Below are 26,041 nucleotides of genomic sequence, written 5' to 3' on the forward strand. Positions count from 1 at the left end.
CTCTGTGCCTTCACTTCATGCTTGAACATTGAATGCTTCATTTTACTCGTTTATGATTATGTCGTATGGCGATGTTCTGCGACAAAATAGACGATCTGATTTTGTTTTGGCATCCAGAGCAGTAGAAAGGGTCATTCATAGTTCTTAAACATAAACTAAACCGAATGATAGTAAACTATAACATGCCTTTGATATCATATAATGGAAAATGTGTTAAGCTATTCACCGCGTACAAAATAAGAAAAGCACAGAACAATTTGAATGCCATGAGAAACTACCAAACTACAGAGATGAAATATGTAAGAATCAGTTTACTCTGACTGTGTGCGACACATTATGGCAAAGCATAAATCAAGCTTTAGACTAATTAAAGCACATCATTTACATATGTAGTTTGTATTAGTTTAGTCACTTAGGATGATGGTCTATTTACAACAGTAAACCTTGACATACATGGACAATAATATTACGTTCATGCCATTAGTGTGTACTTTCTAAATCACAGAAGTGCAATGCACATGCAACTGTACAGCACCAATCATACAATATGCTAAATTGCGTGCTAATTAACCCATTCTGACCTGAGATCAGATTCATACGAGGTTTCCGCCGGACACACACTGGTCTGATGAACCCATTCTGACCTGAGATCAGATTAAAAAAATGTCAGTCGCTCTTCGATTTTTCAAAAATAGCAGACCTACAAGCTCGTATCGCGCCACTCGGTGGCGCGATATGAGCTTGTAGATCTGCTATTTTTAAATAGCTAAAGCATAACATGATGCTGACACCAAAATGGGTGCCCGGTCAGAATGGGTTAAAAGTGATATAGTCACGATTTGAGTCATAGCTGTAGGTCTCTGTAATGACTCAAATCATGATTCAGTAATGCAAATAATAATAATACAGCAATATTGCAATTAGCAACCTTCACAATATGAACTCTGCAACACCAGGCGTTATACTCCAATAATAGTTAATTATTTTGGTGTAACTTTACCTGTGTCTCTGCTCTAGGTCTTTCTAAGGTCTTTGTTTCTAATCATTCTCGCTCACTACAACTATACGAACGATGCCATTAGAATACCTCTAGTGGTGTGTATGTATGGCACTAGATGGGACTGTATAGATTTGTAATTTGTCAGGGTAATTTGATGATAGATGGCATGTCGTACAGTAGGCCTACTGTACTGTACATGTGATTATGGTGATGCATGGTGTGTTTCCATGCATGTGTGCAGTTGGAGCAGCCTTTTATAATGCAGGATTTAATGCAAAGCTGACTTCAAAGGACAACTTTAGTTTTTCTCATCTACTGCTTTCTTTCGTTTTAGCGATTTTCGTGATTATTCTTTTTTTTTTTACAGTGGGCGGGGCCATTCGAGCAAGTCGCTAAATGTGTATTCTTTTTTTTTCCAGCGATTTCATTATTCTTTTTTTTTTTACTAGACCCCAGGAAGCCTAAAATATGAACCTTGAACAACAAAAAAACGAAAGTTGTCCTTTAATGTTAAACTGTGAGTAGGTATTTTTCTCTTTTGCAATTTGGTTTTGTTTTGGAAGGGGAGGGGGTGGGGGGGGGGTAACGAATTTGGGGACAATTTATACACGTAAAGGAAAATTAGCCTCATCTAGAATTGCCCTTTAAAAACTTTGAGCCACAAGGTACAGCTCTGTATTCATCTGGCTCACTCTAACAGCCAGTTTCTATGTCAGTCGTTCTTCGATTTTTCAAAAATAGCAGACCTACAAGCTCGTAGCGCGCCACTCGGTGGCGCGCTATGAGCTTGTAGATCTGCCATTTTTCAATAGCTAAAGCATAACATAATGCTAACACCAAAAGGGGTTCCCGCCCAAAATGGGTTAACTTGTGTTCATTTATAAATCCAGTTGCTGCTGATACCTGTAATGAGATGTTTATATTGATATTTAACCATGTTAATATTGATATTCTTGATTAATATTATAGCCTATATTATTCTCTTATTAAAGTCATTTTAAGTAACGTCGTTTTTTTGTTGTTGCACATTATTGTTTCATTGTATACTTCATGTTTTGTAATTGTGCCACCACATAAATCTGTTTACTGCTAACTTGACTATGTGTTATTATTAAGTTCAAATTAAGTAGTGTACATCCAAAATATGATTTACAGATTTCTATAATAAAGTGGCCACACTGCCTGGTACTACATGACCACAGACAACAAAGTATAATTGTGTAATAATGCATTGATTAAATTCTTTACTGACAAACCTCCAAATCACATGTACAACCGATGATAGATGCGCACACCAGTCAAAACACAACAAAGCTTGGAAGCTTATTGTCTCCACGAGGCCGAGGGCATGGGGAGAGAGTATGTTTTGCACTCCGTCCGTGTGTCCGTCCATCCGTCTGTGAACAGCTAATCTCCGGCACCGTTAACCCGGTCGATGCCAATGTTGAACACACTCCCTGGATGCCAACGATGAACCTCTGCCCCAAAATGTCCAGAACGGCCTGTTATAGCGCCACCAGGAGGCTGACTTTTGAAAAACACATTTTTCGATATTACTCCTCCAGATTCTGTCCAAAATTCCAGCAAATCTATATGGTCATGTGTTCAAGACGGATCTGTCCGATATTTAAAATTCTATCCTAATTGGCTAACATTGGCTTTCAAAGTTTGCAGGATTGGCCCTTTTGACACAAAAAGCCTCAAATCATGAATCAAATCGTGCAATTTACGTGAAATCTTTCACAGACTTTCCTACTAGGCTGAGGAATATAATCCCACCCATTTCACATTGGCCTGTTATAGCGCAAAAATATCCACCAACAGGTGGATATTTTTGTTTGTTTTGCTAAACACATGTTTGGAACAAAATGCCTCAAATCATCCAAAAAAATCAATGGTGTAAGAACAACCTGGAAACAGTGTAATGTACTGTTGCATACATGAAATACTATGATACAATTCACTTACATTTTTGTAAGACTGATGAGAAGTTCAATTATACTAGAACATTTTAAAGCAATTCTAAACAATATAGACCATAACAAAAATCATAATGCAGCCAGAAAACTTTCAGTCTTTCTGGCATGACAAAAGAAGTACAATACAAATAAATAAATAAAATGCATAAATGAAAATTCTGAACTCTTTTTTTGCCCGCCCTTAATACACACAGCATGGAAGAACTTGGGGGACAAATTAGTGTGGCTTATATTAGCCAGGCTACCGCAGGATAGTAGCACCACAGCAATTCTTGAATCATCCACCAGGTGGCACTGTCACTCCATCTGTCTCTATAGGCTCTGACGCTACTGTATGTAAAACGCTGTGGGACTTCTGCCTCAGAGACAATAGGACAATTATGATCCAATAGCGGTTTCCTTTAGCTATGTTGTGCAGTAGCTACAGTATGACCATTACGATTTGGATGGGGGAGCATTATACTCTGAAGACCCAACAATATGATTTGTACACTCTCAAAGTTAAATTAACATTGCTTTTACAATATAAATTGAGGGTCCCAGAGATAGAAATGCCATTAAATGTGGGGGTCCGTAGACTATAATTCATGTCAAACTGGGGGGGGGGGGGGGGTCCTTGAAATCAAACGGTTTGAGAATCAATGCTAGAGCCGTAAATATCTTCTCTCACGGGGGTCCCTGGCATATCTCTTCAAATGCACGTCCGTGGGCTAATTAGTGTCAATTTGAGGGTCCTTTGTAAATCACTGAGCTATCGGTTCCACTGTGAGGAATGGATAATAAATACATGCAGGGGCCGACTGGTGAACATCTCCTGGCTGTCTGGCTGGCAAGTATAGCTGAATCAGCCCAGTTAGTGCCAGACCTGATAGTGCTTTTCTGACACTTGACAAACCTTAACCTTCCTTCCATCTTCAAGGGTGGCGCTATACTATACAGTGGATCGGGGGGGGGGAGGGTAAAGACGTAAAGTTGCTACTGAGTCACTCACAGCAGCCCCCCCCCAGTTTTGCTGACAAAAGCCTTCAATGACACATAAGGGCGATCCAGCTCCCGTAGACTCCTTACCGCATATATGTCAAACTCAAGGCCCGGGGGTCAAATCAGGCCCGTGAATGAATTATCTTTGGCCCGCGGGATGATATTTAATTAGTATTAGAACTGGCCCTCTGGTATATTATTGCACGGACCACCATAATACTACAAGTCCTGCTTTGTGAGGATCATAGAACAGGAAACTGAGCTTAATAATAATGCATTTTCAGTTTTAAATGCATTTACTTTTATGCTACATTTGCCTGGGACGTCCTCCTGACCGCGGTGCCCTTGTGTTGAAACACAGTCCAGCCCTTCACTTCTACCAATTTCTTTATTTTGGCCCACCGTGTATTTGAGTTTGACATCCCTGCCTTACTGTATCAATGACACATATGTGCGATCCAGCTTCTGTACACTCCTTACTGTATGTAAATATCTGGCAGAACTCACTGCCATGATAACAATTTAATTACCATACATTAAATTACCCTATATTATATTGTATATATATCTCTGCTGTCAGGAAGAAACCAGCTAAAATGTAACATTTTTCAGATTTATTTTTATTTTGTTTTGGCAATTAAGAAATCCTTATATTTGGAAAAGCAAAGCAATACTGCCTCATCAACGTTGGTGTTGTGACTTTAATATTGTCAATTACTTGCATGAGAAGGGGATGAGGAGGTTTTTGAGGTTTTGTCCCAAGCGCTTTTTACTACTTTGCATTGCTTCAATATTTTTTTTTAACCAACACACAGACTGTAGCACTTCAATAGCACTGATTTATGCAACAAAAAATGAAAATAAATGCATCCGTTTCGAACGGTGTAACCATCACTGCCTCCATGTGTTTGTGTGTTTTTGGTTTATGTTAGCTTGGATGTTAAGCAATAACTCCTCGTTTTATATTGTATTGTATAATGTATTATGTTGTTGCTGTAAGGCAGAAACCTCTTATTTCCATACAAAAGCATAACAAGTAGCACATCCACAAGTTCAACACGCAGGGGCAAAGCGATGCGTTTAACAACTGAGACTTTTTGTGTTATCCTATTGCATAACCTTTGACTGTACTTTAGTCAGTGTACTACCTGTACTGTTAACAATCGTCTCCATTAAGTATTCAAACCAAAGGCAGTTAAGAGTCAAAACTGGCAACAAACATGCCATGCCATGTTTGTGCCAAGGTCGAGGAGGAAGTTAAGTTTAAAAAAAAGTACAACATAAATGGACCATTATTATTGGCCCGGCGGCGCCGCGGTGATGGACGGTGACGTAGATATATACCACCGCCCCAGGAAGCGGCAGAGGTTTGAACAGTTTGAGACGAATAACAGTCTAAAAGTCCATCATTTATTCTGACCCCTTCCAGAAAAGGCCTAGATCAGCTGTCCTCCTGACCACACGTTATTCGTCTCAACTGCTCATTTCATTTGACAAACTCTCACCAACTTGCACCACACCTCTCCTTGACACGTTATGCTATAGCCTGCATGGCTTCTATAGTTCTAGGCCAGACTCGTATCACACTGTCCACCGAAGCCTTTCTTTTGCAGATTGTGTGTCTCGCTTGAACTATAGATGTGGTTTAATCCATCGTGACAAATGCAGAAAATGGACATAAGGCTCCATCTGTATCCGCACAAGTATAGCCTACATAATGTGAAGTATAAGTGGGACTTAAATGGACTACCGTATCTGCATTTATATATAGTACGAAAGCTTATAGCACTTTTTCTTCCAATAACCTCAAATGCATAACCACTCTAACACACAGGTGTTCCACACGCTATCAGGCAAGTCACCAGCCTGCTCATCTGGAGTTTAGGGGTTTAGTGCTGTATTTTGCGTGTCTTAACCCATTCTGGGCGGGTACCCCTTTTGGCGTTAGCATCATGCTATGCTTTAGCTATTGAAAAATAGCAGATCTACAAGCTCATAGCGCGCCACCGAGTGGCGCGCTACGAGCTTGTAGGTCTGCTATTTTTTTAAACTGTCAGGATTTTAAGACATTTTTAGAATCTGATCTCAGGTCAAAATGCATTAAAGAACCACCATTCTTCCGTGGGTTAGAATCTGATCTCAGGTCAGGTCTTCTTCCCTATAACTTGAGTAAACTAAAGACCTGGAGGCGTGATCAATGCTCTTTGGCCACTCAGAATAGCCAAATGGCATTGGTCACGCCTCCAGGTCTTTAGTTTACTCAAGTTAGGGAATAAGACCTGGTACTTAAGACACGCAAAATACAGCCCTCAGTGTCTTGCTCAAGGACACTTTGACACGCAGCCACAATGAGCCCAGGATCGAACGGGTATAACCTTTCTATACTGCCAGACAGCATGCTCTACCTCCTGAGCCACACCCGCCAGCCTCTAAGGAGGTTGCTGTTGTTGTGCAGACTTTGCTATTTTCTTGCTGTAATGTTACAGCAGCAATGGTGGTCGCTTAACCCATTCTGAACGGGCACCCATTTTGGTGTTGGCATCATGTTGTGCTTTACCTATTTAAAAATAGCAGATCTACAAGCTCATATCGCGCCACCGAGTGGCGCGATACGAGCTTGTAGGTCTGCTATTTTTTGAAAAATCCAAGAACGACTGACATTTTTAGAATCTGATCTCAGGTCAGAATGGGTTCATCAGGACCAGTGTGTGTCCGGCGGAAACCTCGTATGAATCTGATCTCAGGTCAGAATGGGTTGAGGAACAGCTTGACAAGGCGTCTGGTGCTAAAGGGTATCGCTCGTGTTCATGTGCCGAGCTGTATAGGCGTGACGTGAAGTTATGGCATCGCTTCAAATGCCACCATCACTCATCACACAGCACGCAGGCACGCACGCACGCACGCACGCACACACGCACGCACGCACGCACGCACGCACACAGTGAAAAAGAAAGAGAGTTCCAAGCTTGAGGTTTTTTTTTTAAGTCCTACAAAAAAAAAAAAACACTTGTGCTTCAACGCAACAGCTGGGAATTAAAAAAACGACATGTATTTACATGCACCTTCCTCAAGGTCCTATACTGTACTTTGAGGATCAAATCCCTCATGGCTTAAAGTATCATTTTCCATTGGTATTCACAATGAACCCTACGTGATAAGTGCTGGCAGCAGGCCAAGAGGCAGATTGCAGATAGGATCATTGATGCACACACAGTAGCTACACACACACACACACACACACACACACACACACACACACACACACACACACACACACACACACACACACACACACACACACACACACACACACACACACACACACACACACACACACACACACACACACACACACACACAGTCCATTTTCAATAAATGAGTGTCAGGATTTGACTTTAGGCCATCTGTAATAATAATAAGTTCATCTCAGGTGGTTTAGGGGGGTAATAAAAGCTATGAAATATAGCCATTTGAGGAACCTGCACTTTAAGCCTGATTTATATATAGCCATGCAACAACGTACTGCTCACCCAACATCTTCTTTTCCTTTGGCCTTCCCTTCAGGGGTCGCCACAGCCAATCATCTGCCTCCCTCTCACCCTGTCCTCTGTCGCCACAGCCAATCATCTGCCTCCCTCTCACCCTGTCCTCTGTCGCCACAGCCAATCATCTGCCTCCATCTCACCATGTCCTCTGTCGCCACAGCGAATCATCCGTATCCATCTCACCCTGTCCTCTGTCGCCACAGCGAATCATCAGCCTCCATCTCACCCTGTCCTCTGTCGCCACAGCCAATCATCTGCCTCCATCTCACCCTGTCCCCTGTCGCCACAGCGAATCATCAGCCTCCATATCACCCTGTCTTCTGCCTCCTTCTCTCACACCAACTAACTTCATGTCCTAGCTCTTTCACGACATCCATAAAACTTCTCTTTGGTCTTATAGGCTTCCTGCCTGACAGTTCCAACCTCAACATCTTTCTACCCATTATATACTCACTTATCCCTATAAGTGTCCACTCCAAACCATCTCAGTCTGGCCTCACGGCTTTATCTCCCAAACATCTGACGACAGTGGCGTGCACAGATAGACACTAGGGGGTGCTAGAGCACCCCCTGCCCTTTTGGCAAATTTGCTCTTAATTTGTAGTGTGGAACATGGGTGACTTTGATCAAATCTTCGATTAAAAAAAAATAGCAGACCTACAAGCTCGTAGCGCGCCACTCGGTGGCGCGCTATGAGCTTGTAGGTCTGCTATTTTTCAATAGCTAAAGCACCAAAATGGGTTCCCGCCCGAAAATGCGCTGCACGCGGTGCCCTTTTTTCCACTTGAGCACCTGCCCCCTCTAAATGTCTGTGCACGCCACTGTCTGACGTGCTCCGATGTATTCCTTCCTGATCCTATCCATCCTTGTTACTATACCAGAGAGAACCTACACTGAAGATAGTAATATAAAACTACCAACATTGAAACATAATATCTTAATTACGTCGCCGTCGACAGCCAATTATAACCACGCATACCACTTTTGATCCAGCCGACCACAGCACTTGCGCAAGTGAAGTAATAAGCATTACACACCCCCACCGCCCCCCTTATCTCTTATTCTTTCCATCATAACTTGACCTTTTTCACCTGTGTTGTCGTCTCCACCAGCCGAAAGGCATGGGGAGAGTATGTTTTGCATAACCACCAGACGACAGATTGACAAAATATATTATATACTGTATATATCTCAGAGTCCTGTACATTTGTCCAAACATCACAAATGCTATTATCTTGGTGGAGACCTGTGCGCCGCCCCCGAGGGGCACTCTTTCTGCTTTTTATTTAGTTTGCTTCCTTGGCTGTACAGTACTTCTGCTCCTCCTCCTCCAACCCTCCTCGGTGTCTCATGGCGGTGTGCTCATCACTCTCCGCTGTCATGCCACCAACTTGCGTGCCCTTGTTCCTCGACCTCCATCATTCTAAATCATCCCCATCTTCCTCCTCTCTGCGGCTCACGGTGCGATGCATAGAAGACTCTTTGACACTCTTGTACAGATAATGTCTTGTAGACTTGTACTCTGCTTTCAAATGTCTATAACCCATTCTGACCCGAGATCAGATTCTAAAAATGTCTTCTACATCCTGACCGTTTTCCATTCTGACCCGAGATCAGATTCAAAAAATGTCTTCTACATCCTGACGGTTTTTCTGAAAAAGCTATGTTTCTATGTCAGCCGTTTTTCGATTTTTCAAAAATAGCAGACCTACAAGCTCGTAGCGCGCCACTCGGTGGCGCGCTATGAGCTTGTAGATCTGCTATTTTTCAATAGCTAAAGCATAGCATAATGCTAACACCAAAAGGGGATCCTGCCTAAAATGGGTTAACATGCAATTCCTCGGTGTATACGACGTGCACACTCACACCTGCGCGCGGAAATGGCTCGCTCTGTCTGTCTGTCTGTCTAACACAAAAGCCCAAACCACAGTATAGGCATGCTATATTTTGTCATTATAAGAGGGCATTGGCAAGGCAAGCGTCTGTGGGACATTTCCATTTCTCCATATCTGCCGTGTGTAATTGAAAAGAAACAATCCACTTTGGTAAGCTAACCCATAATGTGCTCGCTCACACGCGGCGAGATTTGATTATTCACTTCACAGACCGATCTCTTTGTACCGTTTTCCGAAGACCGTCTCACACACACACACACAAAGAGGTGACATTCCAAAGAAAGCAGGATAACAAGGAAATGTCAGCATTCTCCTCCAGTTCATCTATGATGACGTCAATACTATAACCGTTGTTGATTGTATTTCGAGGCCAGTCTATGACGTTATAGTACATCAGCATGCAGAGTGGATATACAGTATCATATCAGTCACCTATCAGTCATCCTTGGATCCTCCCTTCTTACATCTGAAAAAAGCCTGTCCCCTATAGGGTACCTATACCCTAGACACGGGGAGAACATGCAAACCCCACACAGAAAGGCCCTTTCACCAGCCCTCTCCATTTATGTAAGAACACATTTAAGGTGTTTTTATTTGTAGTTCTAGAGGGCAAGTATATAATGTTTTAAAGCATATTTGTCTTATTAGCCACGGTTCCTTTTAATAATAACGAATGTATAACGAATACAATTTTTACATTGAGTTAAATTTTGGACTACTTACAAATAGACAGGCCCGTGTCGGGCCGGCACTGATGTCAGACCACTATGATGTCAGACCACTATGATGTCAGACCACTATGATGTCAGACCACTATGATGTCACTATGATGTCAGTACCAGCATCCAGCGGTGATGATGTGTACCAACTTGGGAGGGTTTGTGGATTTCCATCTCCATATTTGGGTTAGATACTTTATCCCTTTTAATAATGTTGCAATAATGTAATTTGCAGACCACTGCATACAGTACACTAAGTCTGCACTACCCCGAGCTATACCTCTGTTAACCCATGTTGGGTGGGGAACCCCTGTTGGTGTCAGCATTACGTTATGCTTTAGCTATTGAAAAATAGCAGATCTACAAGCTCATAGCGCGCCACCGAGTGGCGCGCTACGAGCTTGTAGGTCTGCTATTTTTTGAAAAATCGAAGAACGACTGACACAGAAACATGGCTTTTTCAGAAAACTGTCAGGATGTGGAAGACATTTATAGAATCTGATCTCAGGTCAAGAATGGGTTAATCGTCATGGAACTCCATATTTGGACATGGCTGTGACTCATCACAGCATCATTCAGCACAACTATATGCTGAGCATTTAAGACGCTTAGCAATAAATGTGGGACAACGGACAACGCACGGGGGACATAAACAGCTACAGCTAACTATTAGCAACTTTTTGTTGGTGTTTCTTGAGTAGGGCACTATACTCCGACGTGTCGAACATCACGAATCGCAAACTGACGATCGCGACGATGAAGTTCCAATACAAAGAGATGCACTCCTTCGAGCAGAGGAAGTCCCAGGCCGAGGACATGAGGGCGAAGCACCCGGGCCGGATCCCGGTGATCGTGGAGAAAGCCCCCGGCGCCCGGATGGACCTGGACAAGAGGAAGTACCTGGTGGAGTCCGACATGCCGGTCGGCCGCTTCTACTTCCACATCCGGAAGCGGGTCCAGCTGCGCGACGAGGAGGCCCTGTTCTTCTTCGTGGGGAACAACGTGATTCCCGCCGCCTCCGCCACCATGGGCCAGCTGTACGAGGAGCACCGCGACGACGACGCCTTCCTCTACATGGCGTACAGCGGCGAGAGCGTGTACGGGCACGCAGTGGCGTCGGCCGTGTAGGGTTAATGTGATCTTCGCCCCCCGGCCCGTTTCACACATGGCATTGAACTATAGAAACTGCAGCGGGGCTCGCTGAGAACCCGCAGCGACAGAGGTTTGAATGGCGGTGTTACTTATTAGAAACCAGATAAGCTCCATAGGCTGATTATCAGACTGTAGCTTTCTTGAAGCTTCAGTCTGACATTGTCTCCTGTCTGAGCCATTTAAAGGGGGAGGGGATTAGAATTTCCCTCAACCAATAGCCATTGTTGTTGTTTTTCCCTCCTTCCTCATGTGTGTTGGCGCTGAAAACGGGCCTCGGCGCTGATTGGTTGTTCGTTAGACCCACCCCCACCACCGATTCTCATTGGATAAATACATTGTTTGTACCGAAGAAATGATAGGTTCACAGTGACAGTGCAACACCAGACCAAGAGATGCAGTCCACTCAGAGAGTGGGCGGGGTCTTTGGGCTGGATCCAGGCTATAGATAAGCTCCTCTGTGCAAACCGACAGAAAGATCGGAACCCCTTCCTCATGCAAAAACCTTTACAAAATAACGTTGTAAAAAAGAAAAATCATACTCGCGTGAAGTGAGAGGCGGCACTCTTATCATCTCTTCATACACCATCACATTCCAGCCAATCACTTTTGGCGTCCTCACTTTCCTGTCCTCACTTTTTTTTTTATCCTGGCTTCTTAAGCCGTCAGCCAGCCAATCAAATCATCACTATGTGGGGTACACGGACACACAAAGCTGGGCAACAAAACAAACAAAACACAAGCATAAATAACTGCATAAAGCTGAACATGTTGAAGTTTGAACTAGAATTCTAGCACAAGTATGTGGAAGTAGTTTAGATGCCCAAAAGTTGGCTGTAGAGAACTTTGTGTGTCTCGCTGCTGGAGCGAGCACACAAATCCATCAGCTCAGCATTCTGGAGTCTCCAGCTTTGGATCAGTCATGGTAGGTTGTTTGTTCGTTGGACTGCATCTCAACCACAATGGAACAACATGGAAACAGAATGCCTAAAGGCTCTGGCCACAGCTATATATCGGGCCGGCGTATATACAGGCATAACATTTTTTTTTTAATTAAAAAACAACAACAAGGAAGAGGGCAGATTCGTACTGGTACAGTACCAGCATCACGAGCGATCACTGCACCTATACAAAAAAGGAACCATTACGGAAGAGAAGTCATTGTTGTCTCCACCAGGCCGAAGGCATGGGGGGAGAGTATGTTTTGCACTCCGTCCGTGTGTGTGTCCGTCCGTCCGTGTGTGTGTGTGTGTCCGTGAGCAGCTAATCTCGGCCACCGTTAACCCGGTCGATGCCAAGTTTTGCACACACACTCCCTGGATGCCAACGATGAACCTCTGCCCCAAACTTTCCAGAACGGCCTGTTATAGCGCCACCAGGAGGCCGCTTTGTGCAAAACAAGTTTTTGCACAGTACACCTACAGATTTTGTCCAAACATCACGCAAATTGGTACACAGTCTCTCTAGAGCCATTCAACGAAACCGGTCTTTCAGATTTCTCAGACTCCATCCTGATTGGTTAAGATTGGCTTCCAAAGTTCACAGGAGTGCTCAGTTTCAAACAAAATGCTGCAAATCATGAACACATCGCGTGATTTCCGTGAAATTGTGCACCCACATTCCCACTAGGCCGAGGACGAAATGCCACATGAACAATTTCAACTCAGCCTCAAGGTGGCGCTATAACTGGCCGAAAAGTGTTTTTACCTCTAACTGCACGGATCTGTGGATAACTTTGTATGCCAACTCCCTAGTTTACTTTTGTTGCCCTTTTATCCAACCACCAGATGAAGGCAAGCTGCAATGTCCTACATTCCGATCCTGGTGGAGACCTGTGCCCAGAAGGGCACTTTTTCTAGTTTGAACTGAATCCAACCGTTTGACACGATAAGACTCTATAATATGTATATCCCATTCTGACCTGAGATCAGATTCTACAAATGTCTTCTACATCCTGACAGTTTACCATTCTGACCCGAGATCAGATTCTAAAAATGTCTTCTATGTCAGTCGCTCTTCGATTTTTCCAAAATTAGCAGACCTACAAGCTCGTAGCGCGCCACTCGGTGGCGCGCTATGAGCTTGTAGATCTGCTATTTTTCAATAGCTAAAGCATAACATGATGCTAACACCAATTGGGGTCCCCGCACAAAATGGGATATATACTCTATACATATCTATCTATATCCTATAAGACTCTATATATATACTCTATACATATATCTATAGCCTATAAGACTCTATATATATACTCTATACATATATCTATAGCCTATAAGACTCTATATATATACTCTATACATATATCTATAGCCTATAAGACTCTATATATATACTCTATACATATATATATAGCCTATAAGACTCTATATATATACTCTATACATATATCTATAGCCTATAAGACTTATTATATATACTCTATACATATATCTATAGCCTATAAGACTTATTATATATACTCTATACATATATCTATAGCCTATAAGACTCTATATATATACTCTATACATATATCTATAGCCTATAAGACTCTATATATATACTCTATACATATATCTATAGCCTATAAGACTTATTATATATACTCTATACATATATCTATAGCCTATAAGACTTATTATATATACTCTATACATATATCTATAGCCTATAAGACTCTATATATATACTCTATACATATATCTATAGCCTATAAGACTCTATATATATAATCTATACATATATCTATAGCCTATAAGACTCTATATATATACTCTATACATATATCTATAGCCTATAAGACTCTATATATACTCTATACATATATCTATAGCCTATAAGACTCTATATATATACTCTATACATATATCTATAGCCTATAAGACTCTATATATATAATCTATACATATATCTATAGCCTATAAGACTCTATATATATACTCTATACATATATCTATAGCCTATAAGACTCTATATATATAATCTATACATATATCTATAGCCTATAAGACTCTATATATATACTCTATACATATATCTATAGCCTATAAGACTCTATATATATACTCTATACATATATCTATAGCCTATAAGACTCTATATATATACTCTATACATATATATATAGCCTATAAGACTCTATATATATACTCTATACATATATCTATAGCCTATAAGACTCTATATATACTCTATACATATATCTATAGCCTATAAGACTCTATATATATACTCTATACATATATATATAGCCTATAAGACTCTATATATATACTCTATACATATATATATAGCCTATAAGACTCTATATATATACTCTATACATATATCTATAGCCTATAAGACTCTATATATATACTCTATACATATATCTATAGCCTATAAGACTCTATATATATACTCTATACATATATCTATAGACTATAAGACTCTATATATATAATCTATACATATATCTATAGCCTATAAGACTCTATATATATACTCTATACATATATCTATAGCCTATAAGACTGCTCTGCTGCACAAAAGAAAAACGGAAACACGGCATAATCCAGCTATGAATACAAAGTCACGCAGCTGCTTCTCCTCCCCTTCATGCATTTAAACTTGTATACACTTTGAATAAACAGTCGTCCATTAACGAATCGGACAAAATCGCTGAGGTCAAGGTCACATTCATCAGTACAATTGATTACATAGTACATAATGCTGTGTGTCGATTTGAGTGCAACGCATCGATGCGTCATTTACATTAATCTCCAGTTGGAAATGGCCTACCTACTGTACCACCACAAGCACCTCAAAAGAAAACGATGGGACAGTATAGTGTCACTAGCTAGTGGACAGTATAGTGTCTACTAGCTAGTGGACAGTATAGTGTCTACTAGCTAATGGACAGTATAGTGTCTACTAGCTAGTGGACAGTATAGTGTCTACTAGCTAGTGCCTGCATGGTCATCGTTATGTCTATCTGTGTCCTTATATAGCAGATGCTGGTACGCATGGCACACGTGTGCAAATGATATAGATAGACCTTTATTTTAGTGGTATATTTCAGCTGGCGTTGTAGCTGGAATAATAGGAGGGGCTAAAGCGCCCCTCCTATTATTAAATAAAAAGGAACCGATAGGAAAAGTAATCCGGTAAATCAAACTGATCAACAGATTAAAGAAAAGCTTAAAAAAAGGACAAAAGGGCCAAATATCCCTTTTGAAAAGGGGTGGATTTCATACTTCACGTGGCAGATGACGTCAGGCATCTGTGAGTGACGTACTGTATGATGACTCCATATTTGGGCACCATTTTTGGGCATAATTTGCATTGTGTAATTTAATTTCAATATTTAAATAAATGCACAGCACACCTCCTAAAAGGATAAATAAATGCCACAACCTGCAAAATCAGTCAAACGGTTTGCAGGATTAGTCCTATAGGACAAGCAAACAAACAAGATAAGCTCTATAGTGCCAATCTGACGTAGTGTGTTTGGTCAAACGGTCTTCTCTGTTAGAGCCTCCCATCACTGGAACAGTCTCCCCACAGAAGTAAGAGAGACTTCCAACTATCTGACCTTCAAATTTAACCTGAAAAGGTGGCTAAAAACAATTCAAATCTGTAATCATGAGTAACTATTAGTAACGAATTAGTATTCGGTGTCATTTCCCATTTCACTTGCAGTTGTTCTGTCCCCTCCCAGCTGGCACAAGACGTCTACTTGACGTTAGGATAACGTTGTACTCCAACGTTGGATGACCATCGTTGGTTGGTTGGATATGAAAGTTTGATTGACGTCATAACCCAACGTTGGTCTGACATAAAAACCTAACGTTGGTCTGACATCATAAACTAACGTTGGTCTGACATCATAAACCAACGTTGGATGACTATCGTTTTTTGGTTGGATATGAACGTTTGATTGACGTCATAACCTAACGTTGGTCTGAAATAAAAACCTAACGTTGGTCTGACATCATAAACTAACGTTGGTCTGACATCTGGATGACCATTGTTTTTTGGTTGGATATGAAAGTTTGATTGACGTCATAACCCAACGTTGGTCTGACATCATAAACTAATGTTGATCTGACATCATAAACCAACGTTGGATGACCATTGTTTGGTTGGATATGAACGTTTGATTGACGTCATAACCCAATGTTGGTCTGACATAAAAAGCTAACGTTGGTTTGACATCATAAACTAACGTTGGTCTGACATCTGGATGACCATTGTTCTTTGGTTGGATATGAAAGTTTGATTGACGTCATAACCCAACGTTGGTCTGACATCATAAACTAACATTGGTCTGACATCATAAACCAACGTTGGATGACCATTGTTGTTTGGTTGGATATGAACGTTTGATTGACGTCATAACCCAACGTTGGTCTGACATAAAAACCTAACGTTGGTCTGACATCATAAACAAACATTGGTCTAACATCATAAAATAACGTTGGTCTAACATCATAAACCAACGTTGATTTGACATAACCTAACGTTGGTTTGACATCATAACCTAACGTTGGTCTGACATCATAAACTAACGTTGGTCTGACATCATAAACTAACGTTGGTCTGACATAACCTAACGTTGGTCTGACATCATAAACTAACGTTGGTCTGACATCATAAACTAACGTTGGTCTGACATAACCTAACGTTGGTCTGACATCATAAACTAACGTTGGTCTGACATCATAAACTAACGTTGGTCTGACATAACCTAACGTTGGTCTGACATCATAAACTAACGTTGGTCTGACATCATAAACTAACGTTGGTCTGACATCATAAACTAACGTTGGTCTGACATCATAAACTAACGTTGGTCCGACATCATAACCTAACGTTGGACTGACATCATAAACTAACGTTGGTTTGACATCATAACCCAGCATTGGCTTGATGTCAACCTACGTTAGATATATGCTGAATTTTGGTTGGCCTCTTAATGTTATAGGCCACATTGTATTTTAGTTGAGAATATAATGTCAATCCAATGTTGGTATGATGTCAACCTCCAACATTTCCCACTGGGCACAGGACATCTGGAGGACAGATTAAGTTTTTTTTTTTAAGTTTTAACAAGGTGAAAATACAATAGCACACAATATTATTTTACAAAGTTTAATAGAACATTATTAAATATTTCCTTAAACATGTAATTAGCATATTGGAATATGTATGCAGGTAATAGTCATATTGTGGTCCAAAGAGTTACAGGTTTCGTTAATAGGTTCATAGCCCAAATTTCCTTTGTAGGAAACAAATTATTCAATTTGTGAAACTTTAAAATGATTATACAATACGAATGGATAAAAACAATATGGTGCATCTTTGAGACATGTCTATAAAATATGTACCAAAGGCAAAAACATCAAAAAGACTGAATGAGAAATAACACAATAAAATCACTTAAAATTTAAATGTAATTAGTACATTAAGGAGAGAAAGAGAGACTCGTCGGGAGTGTATGTACAGTATCTGTTGCTATCAGCACTACCACACTCACAGTACCATGTGACACTGTGTGCTCCATCATTCACTTTTTATTTTGTTTTCAAGCTGTCTGAGCTTACTGTCCTGTTTCCAGCTCTATCATGAGCTGCCGCAAATCAGTTGGAGTCTTCTCTGCCAAGTTCTGTTTAAATTGTAGAGGGATTGTGTTCTTCTTTAGTTCCCCTAAAGATAAATGACAGAAATAAGCTATTGTAACAACTGTAGCTTGATATTTACATTATGAAATGTAAAGTATTGACTGACACATATCTGTTCAAAAGTTTGGTATCAGTGAGAAATTGTTCTTTTAAAATTAAATGAGTTTGCAGATACGAGTTCTGTCTCTGCTGGACAATGTAGGGATATTCAACTATATTGTGGATTCTAGAGAACATGACATCAACATAAATTAGAATGCCTAAGGTCTATAAAGATAGACGGCTGTACTTACTTAATTTTCACAGTGACTGGTGCAAACTTTCTTTCTTTTTTGTATTAGCCAAAACAAGTGAATGCTGTTTTGGGTTTTGGCACCTACATACAGTTGGCTAGAGGCCAAATGTATCCGATCATATTATGCCCCCTACACCATATAAAATAAAGAAAATGTCAAGGAAAAGTTACATTGAGAAATTACATTTTTTAACTTACCATATACAACATCAAAAAGACGCAGGCCCCAGGGACTTAATTCTTGCCATGATGTCGACTAAGGTTGTACTGAAGTGTCAGTTCTTCTTGGTGCATCATCCAATGAATTATTCCCTGTGTCTCCAACGATGACAACCTGAGAGTATGGTAAAAGTCGCAGGAAGGAATGCCATATTAAGTGCATTAACAGCTAAGATATAATTATATGACCGTTCTGTAATGTCTTGCAGAAAACCGCGAGTTGAGAAAACAGGCTTGAAAGGTTCACTTCTGTGGACTCTTAGCTACATGTTTAAGCATTTATTTCATATTTACATGTCAATTTCAGCTCTGACATTTATTTCAGACATGCTCTAGTATGTGAAGAGTCTGCCGGACTGCTATTAACTCATTTTGGATTCAAAAAATAATAATAATAATAAGCAGGCCTGCTTTATTGTCAACTGGCAAGTAATAGTCAAGTTCAGTATAGTGTGGATGTACTCACCCGATGGTTTTCTACTTGAGAGGACCTTTGATCTTGATGTCTCCCTTGCTCCCATTTTTCTTTCTTTCTTTACATTTGCATGTGCCCGGTCACGCAGTCCTATAGTGAATGAAAATGATAATAAATACAACACATTATGAATGATAGACTATACAGATTTAAAGGTATATAATGCTTGAAACAAGATAGTTAATTTGGACAATTAGACTTTCACAAATGACACAAATCTTTCTGAGAAAAGAAAGAGGACAATGTATTGTGAACCCTATGGTAAACATTGACTCGTTGGTTGAGTGAAACATCAGATCCCTATACCCTTTCATTATTAACACTATAAACTTTTACGTATTTCACTGCTGACTGTAGGCGTTATGGGCAGTCCCCCTCCTCACTGCTGCCAGCAGCCATTGTTGTCAGCTTCCATACAAAATGACTGCTGGCTCCTTTGCGAACCATTGCGAGTATGATCACTACACTCACAACAAAAATCACAAATTTGCTATAGTAGATGGTCAGTGTGCCATCTGTCAACTTTACCGTGTCAAATAAATACTAATCTACAATGTAGGCATTTAGCAGACACCTTTTATCCAGTAAGCAGGGTAATGCAATGCAGAGACGTAGAGTCTCAGTAAACTAAGATTACAGGTAAACCAGCTCATCCAATTGTTCAAATTACAACCAATTTATGGACTTACTTTGGATTTGGTGGAGATTTGGTGGTGATTTCTGATGTCCTTTATTGCCCGGATCACACCAGTTTCTCATTTTGAAGTGTTTGGAAGCTGAAGACACAAAAGCGTGCACACACACACACACACACACACACACACACACACACACACACACACACACACACACACACACACACAACACACACACACACACACACACACACACACACACACACACACACACACACACACACACACACACACACACACACACACACACACACACACACACACACACACACAGCAAATGTATTAGTCTTAGTCTTTTGAGACTGCTGGTGTTATATGAAAATAGTCAAAAAGTGCTGCAAGTGTGATTGTGTAGACCAACTCATTTAGCTGGGGAGTGTAAAATGAAATGAAACCAAATGAACCAGTGATGGCCCATTTGGTTTCATTTTACAAGAGTTAAGGGTCCATTTGGTTACCAGCTCTCCATCATTTAGATGGGGACCACCTGGAGCCCCCTCAGGGACCACTGGTGGTCCCCGGACCACTGTTTGAGAACCACTTCTCTCAATGATTACTATAACAATAAAGAGCTATTTAATACTGTTACTAAACAAATACTCTAGATAGCATCACAATATATATCTAACACTGTTACTGAACAAACAATAGTAATGATTACTATCACAATATAGAGCTATTTAACACTGTTATTGAACAAAACTATAAAAAGCTTAGTTTATTATTACCTGTAATGGTCCATCATTGCTCCAACCTCTCTCTGTCTGTGTGCCACAAGTCTCCATGTCCATGATGCAGATTTAATCCAACAAATAGATCGGCAGCTACTTGTTTTCCTGTTAAACAGCCTTTTGGTGATTTTATTTTGGTTTGCTTTAACTTGTTAACTTCAGCTGTCTGATCATGGTGAGCCAAACTGCTGCTGTGTGTGCATGCCTGCTGTGCATTCAAAAAGAACACTCTGTTCCAGTGGACAAGTCACATGTGAGTCAAGAGCCAATGGGCTGCCTGCAACTCATAGCCAGCCAATCACCTTTCAGTTTTGTTCAAAAATGCTTTGGTGGGCTGGCAAAGGATGTCTGCAATGCATTGTGGGACTTGTTGGGGTAATACGTTGAAACAACGTTGAATATTGGTTAATTACCAACACAACTTAAATCCAACCAAATATCAACGTCAATATGATGTTTTAACATTGACGTTATTCTGACATTGGATTTTTGTTGTCTGATGTCAGAACTTAAATCCAACCAGCGTTAATTGCCTGTCTGTGCATGTTGCCATAAGGCCATTGGCCTTATATATACATACACAATACAAATCAGTCCAAATGTACATATTAGACATGCATTTGTGATAGTTATAAATAAAAAATAATGATGACTCATTAGATTGGACGTCACCCACACCACCAGAGACATTATTTTCCAGTCCAAACAGTAGAGTTTGTCGTCCCAAATGTGGAGTGGATATACAGTAGGCGTATAAAGGCCGGCTCTATTGATAAACACGGTAAACAATGACGACAAGACTGTCAAGGGAATTTGCCTCTCCGTTTCCAGATATGAGTATCAGTATCCCTGAGCTGAGGACATATTACCAACTGTAAGATCTCAGTAAGGGCTACTGTCATTGATACGGAACATCATATACAGGTATATCACCTGTCAATGTAAAGAGGTACTTTGTCATGTTACAACAGTTAAAACAACAACACTGGACTGCTTTAAAACTACAAGGAAAGCTAGGTTGCCTTCGTGCTGCAGATCACACCATCTCATACACTATTCAAGAACTATGCAGTTTATGAGGATTTACAGTAGTCACCTTTACATGCAGACAGATTATAGGTCCTTCCAACCAGACCCTTCTCTGTGGTACCCTAATACGTTTCCTCATTGTCTGCACCATGAGCATACGTTTGTTAGACATACTAACAGTCCAACAGGCATTAGTTTGACAACACGCTCCCGACATGCGCTCACGGTTACAACTAACCCGTGGCTCCTGTCATGCATGTGGCAGGTTGCAACTGACCAGTGGCAGGTTAAAACTAACCAGGGACTTCCTCTGAGGTTATAGGTTTAGGGTCGGGTTTTGGGTATAGGGTGTCGGACTCATATAAGGACTGTTAGTACATCGGACCAAACACAAGCACCCGTGTGCAATGCTTTTGTCTCAAGTAAAATTCAGTCATCTGGAAAAGGCTGAGGGCTATACAACCATGTATTCTGGGCCATATTGGTCCTGTAGCCCTGGAAGAGTTGTGCCACAGGTGATCATGAAACAGCTACAAATTGCTGTGGTTGGACTTGCAGGTTAAATTGATGATTATTACACTACACAGCCTTCAGCCAAATACTGTCCATATATTCTACATCCAGATTATGTTGGATTTTCATTAGGTTAAGAGCAACATAACCAACAAAATATCTATCATGTTGGGTCGTGTCCAGGGAAATGACAGGAAATGTACAGTTGGAATTAACTGGGAGACTCAATACAGAGTCACAAGGTTCAAGCTTACCATAGGTACATTTATTGTAGAATGTAATAAATGGAGGAATAGGGAAAGGGTAAGAGGATAACAGGGTCAGGGTGTTACAGGAGAAAGGATTGGGGGAAAGGGTGCGGTTCTTTCCTTTGTCTGTCACTTTATACTGTGTGTGTGTGTGTGTGTGTGTGTGTGTGGGGGGGGGGGGGGGGGGGGGTGCTGTAGATGGCCTGTATGGTTGTTCTGAGATCCCACATTAGAATGTAACGTTGTGTGGATGTTAACTTTATTACGTCTATAAGATGTTTGCTTGTAGTCAAATACCCGACAACAGCATGTCAGTATTCTACGTCAATCTGACGTTGGGATAATACGTTGAACAGACGTTGGATCTTGGTTACTTAACAACACAACAAAAACCAACCAAATACCAACGTCTAATTATGTAAGACATTAACGTTGTGTGGACATTGGCATCATAACGTTAGGCAGACATTGAGGTTTGGTCAAAATCCCGACAACAGCATGTCAGTATTATACGTCAATCTGACGTTGGGATAATAAGTTGAACAGACGTTGGATTTTGGTTACTTACCAACACAACTAAAAACCAACCAAAAGCCAACGTCTAATGATGCAAGGCTTTAACGTTGTGTGGACGTTGGCACCATAACGTTAGGCAGACATTGAGGTTTGGTCAAAATCCCGACAACAGCATGTCAGTATTATACGTCAATCTGACGTTGGGATAATAAGTTGAACAGACGTTGGATTTTGGTTACTTACCAACACAGCTAAAAACCAACCAAATACCAACGTCTAATGATGTAATACTTTAACGTTGTGTGGATGTTGGCACCATAACGTTAGGCAAACATTGAGGTTTGGTCAAAATCCCGACAACAGCATGTCATTATTCTACGTCAATCTGACGTTGGGATAATACGTTGAACAGACGGTGGATTTCAGTTACTTAACAACACAACAAAAAACCAACCGAATACCAACGTCTAATGATGTAAGGCTTTAACATCGTGTGGACGTTGACACCATAACGTTAGGCAGACATTGAGGTTTGGTCAAAATCCCAACAACAGCATGTCAGTATTCTAAGTCAATCTGACGTTGGAATAATATGTTGAACAGACGTTGGATTTCAGTTACTTAACAACACAACTAAAAACCAACCGAATACCAACGTCTAATGATGTAAGGCTTTAACATCGTGTGGACGTTGGCACCATAACGTTAGGCAGACATTGAGGTTTTGTCAAAATCCCGACAACAGCATGTCAGTATTCTACGTCAATCTGACGTTGGGATGATACGTTGAACAGACGTTGGAATTCGGTTACTTAACAACACAACTAAAAACCAACCAAATACCAACGTCTAATGATGTAAGGCTTTAACGTTGTGTGGACGTTGGCACCATAACGTTAGGCAGACATTGAGGTTTGGTCAAAATCCCGATAACAGCATGTCAGTATTCTACATCAATCTGACGTTGGGATAATACGTTGAACAGACGTTGGATTTCGGTTACTTAACAACACAACAAAAAACCAACCAAATACCAACGTCTAATGACGTAAGGCTTTAACGTTGTGTGGACGTTGGCACCATAGCGTTAGGCAGACATTGAGGTTTGGTCAAAATCCCGATAACAGCATGTCAGTATTCTACATCAATCTGACGTTGGGATAATACGTTGAACAGATGTTGGATTTCGGTTACTTAACAATACAACTAAAAACCAACCAAATACCAACGTCTAATGACGTAAGGCTTTAACGTTGTGTGGACGTTGGCACCATAACGTTAGGCAGACATTGAGGTTTGGTCAAAATCCCGACAACAGCATGTCAGTATTCTACGTCAATCTGATGTTGGGCTAATACGTTGAACAGACGTTGGATTATGGTTACTTAACAACACAACTAAAAACCAACCAAATACCAACGTCTAATGATGTAAGGCTTTAACATCGTGTGGAAGTTGGCACCATAACGTTAGGCAGACATTGAGGTTTTGTCAAAATCCCGACAACAGCATGTCAGTATTCTACGTCAATCTGACGTTGGAATGATACGTTGAACAGACGTTGGAATTCGGTTACTTAACAACACAACTAAAAACCAACCAAATACCAACGTCTAATGATGTAAGGCTTTAACGTTGTGTGGACGTTGGCACCATAACGTTAGGCAGACATTGAGGTTTGGTCAAAATCCCGATAACAGCATGTCAGTATTCTACATAAATCTGACGTTGGGATAATACGTTGAACAGATGTTGGATTTCGGTTACTTAACAACACAACAAAAAACCAACCAAATACCAACGTCTAATGACGTAAGGCTTTAACGTTGTGTGGACGTTGGCACCATAACGTTAGGCAGACATTGAGGTTTGGTCAAAATCCCGATAACAGCATGTCAGTATTCTACGTCAATCTGACGTTGGGATAATAAGTTGAACAGACGTTGGATTTTGGTTACTTACCAACACAACTTAAAACTAACCAAATACCAACGTCTAATGATGTAATACTTTAACGTTGTGTGGATGTTGGCACCATAACGTTAGGCAAACATTGAGGTTTGGTCAAAATCCCGACAACAGCATGTCATTATTCTACGTCAATCTGACGTTGGGATAATACGTTGAACAGACGGTGGATTTCAGTTACTTAACAACACAACAAAAAACCAACCGAATACCAACGTCTAATGATGTAAGGCTTTAACATCGTGTGGACGTTGACACCATAACGTTAGGCAGACATTGAGGTTTGGTCAAAATCCCAACAACAGCATGTCAGTATTCTAAGTCAATCTGACGTTGGAATAATATGTTGAACAGACGTTGGATTTCAGTTACTTAACAACACAACTAAAAACCAACCGAATACCAACGTCTAATGATGTAAGGCTTTAACATCGTGTGGACGTTGGCACCATAACGTTAGGCAGACATTGAGGTTTTGTCAAAATCCCGACAACAGCATGTCAGTATTCTACGTCAATCTGACGTTGGGATGATACGTTGAACAGACGTTGGAATTCGGTTACTTAACAACACAACTAAAAACCAACCAAATACCAACGTCTAATGATGTAAGGCTTTAACGTTGTGTGGACGTTGGCACCATAACGTTAGGCAGACATTGAGGTTTGGTCAAAATCCCGATAACAGCATGTCAGTATTCTACATCAATCTGACGTTGGGATAATACGTTGAACAGACGTTGGATTTCGGTTACTTAACAACACAACAAAAAACCAACCAAATACCAACGTCTAATGACGTAAGGCTTTAACGTTGTGTGGACGTTGGCACCATAACGTTAGGCAGACATTGAGGTTTGGTCAAAATCCCGACAACAGCATGTCATTATTCTACATCAATCTGACGTTGGGATAATACGTTGAACAGATGTTGGATTTCGGTTACTTAACAATACAACTAAAAACCAACCAAATACCAACGTCTAATGACGTAAGGCTTTAACGTTGTGTGGACGTTGGCACCATAACGTTAGGCAGACATTGAGGTTTGGTCAAAATCCCGACAACAGCATGTCAGTATTCTACGTCAATCTGATGTTGGGCTAATACGTTGAACAGACGTTGGATTATGGTTACTTAACAACACAACTAAAAACCAACCAAATACCAACGTCTAATGATGTAAGGCTTTAACATCGTGTGGAAGTTGGCACCATAACGTTAGGCAGACATTGAGGTTTTGTCAAAATCCCGACAACAGCATGTCAGTATTCTACGTCAATCTGACGTTGGAATGATACGTTGAACAGACGTTGGAATTCGGTTACTTAACAACACAACTAAAAACCAACCAAATACCAACGTCTAATGATGTAAGGCTTTAACGTTGTGTGGACGTTGGCACCATAACGTTAGGCAGACATTGAGGTTTGGTCAAAAT

The 26,041-nt window shown here is 40.7% G+C and overlaps 1 protein-coding gene across 1 annotated transcript; it reads left to right on the top strand.

The window, feature by feature from the left end:
- Positions 1 to 10,875: 10,875 nt before the first annotated feature.
- Positions 10,876 to 11,247, top strand: LOC310868709 (gamma-aminobutyric acid receptor-associated protein-like; the record flags this gene model as incomplete). Its single annotated transcript, XM_083779165.1, has 1 exon — positions 10,876 to 11,247. The coding sequence occupies one exon, from the start codon at positions 10,876 to 10,878 to the stop codon at positions 11,245 to 11,247; it is 372 nt and encodes a 123-aa protein (XP_083635291.1).
- Between the last annotated feature and the right edge of the window lie 14,794 nt (positions 11,248 to 26,041).

This window comes from Protomyctophum parallelum (assembly GCF_964188405.1).
Source record: "Protomyctophum parallelum genome assembly, chromosome: 13".
Lineage (NCBI taxonomy): Eukaryota > Metazoa > Chordata > Actinopteri > Myctophiformes > Myctophidae > Protomyctophum > Protomyctophum parallelum.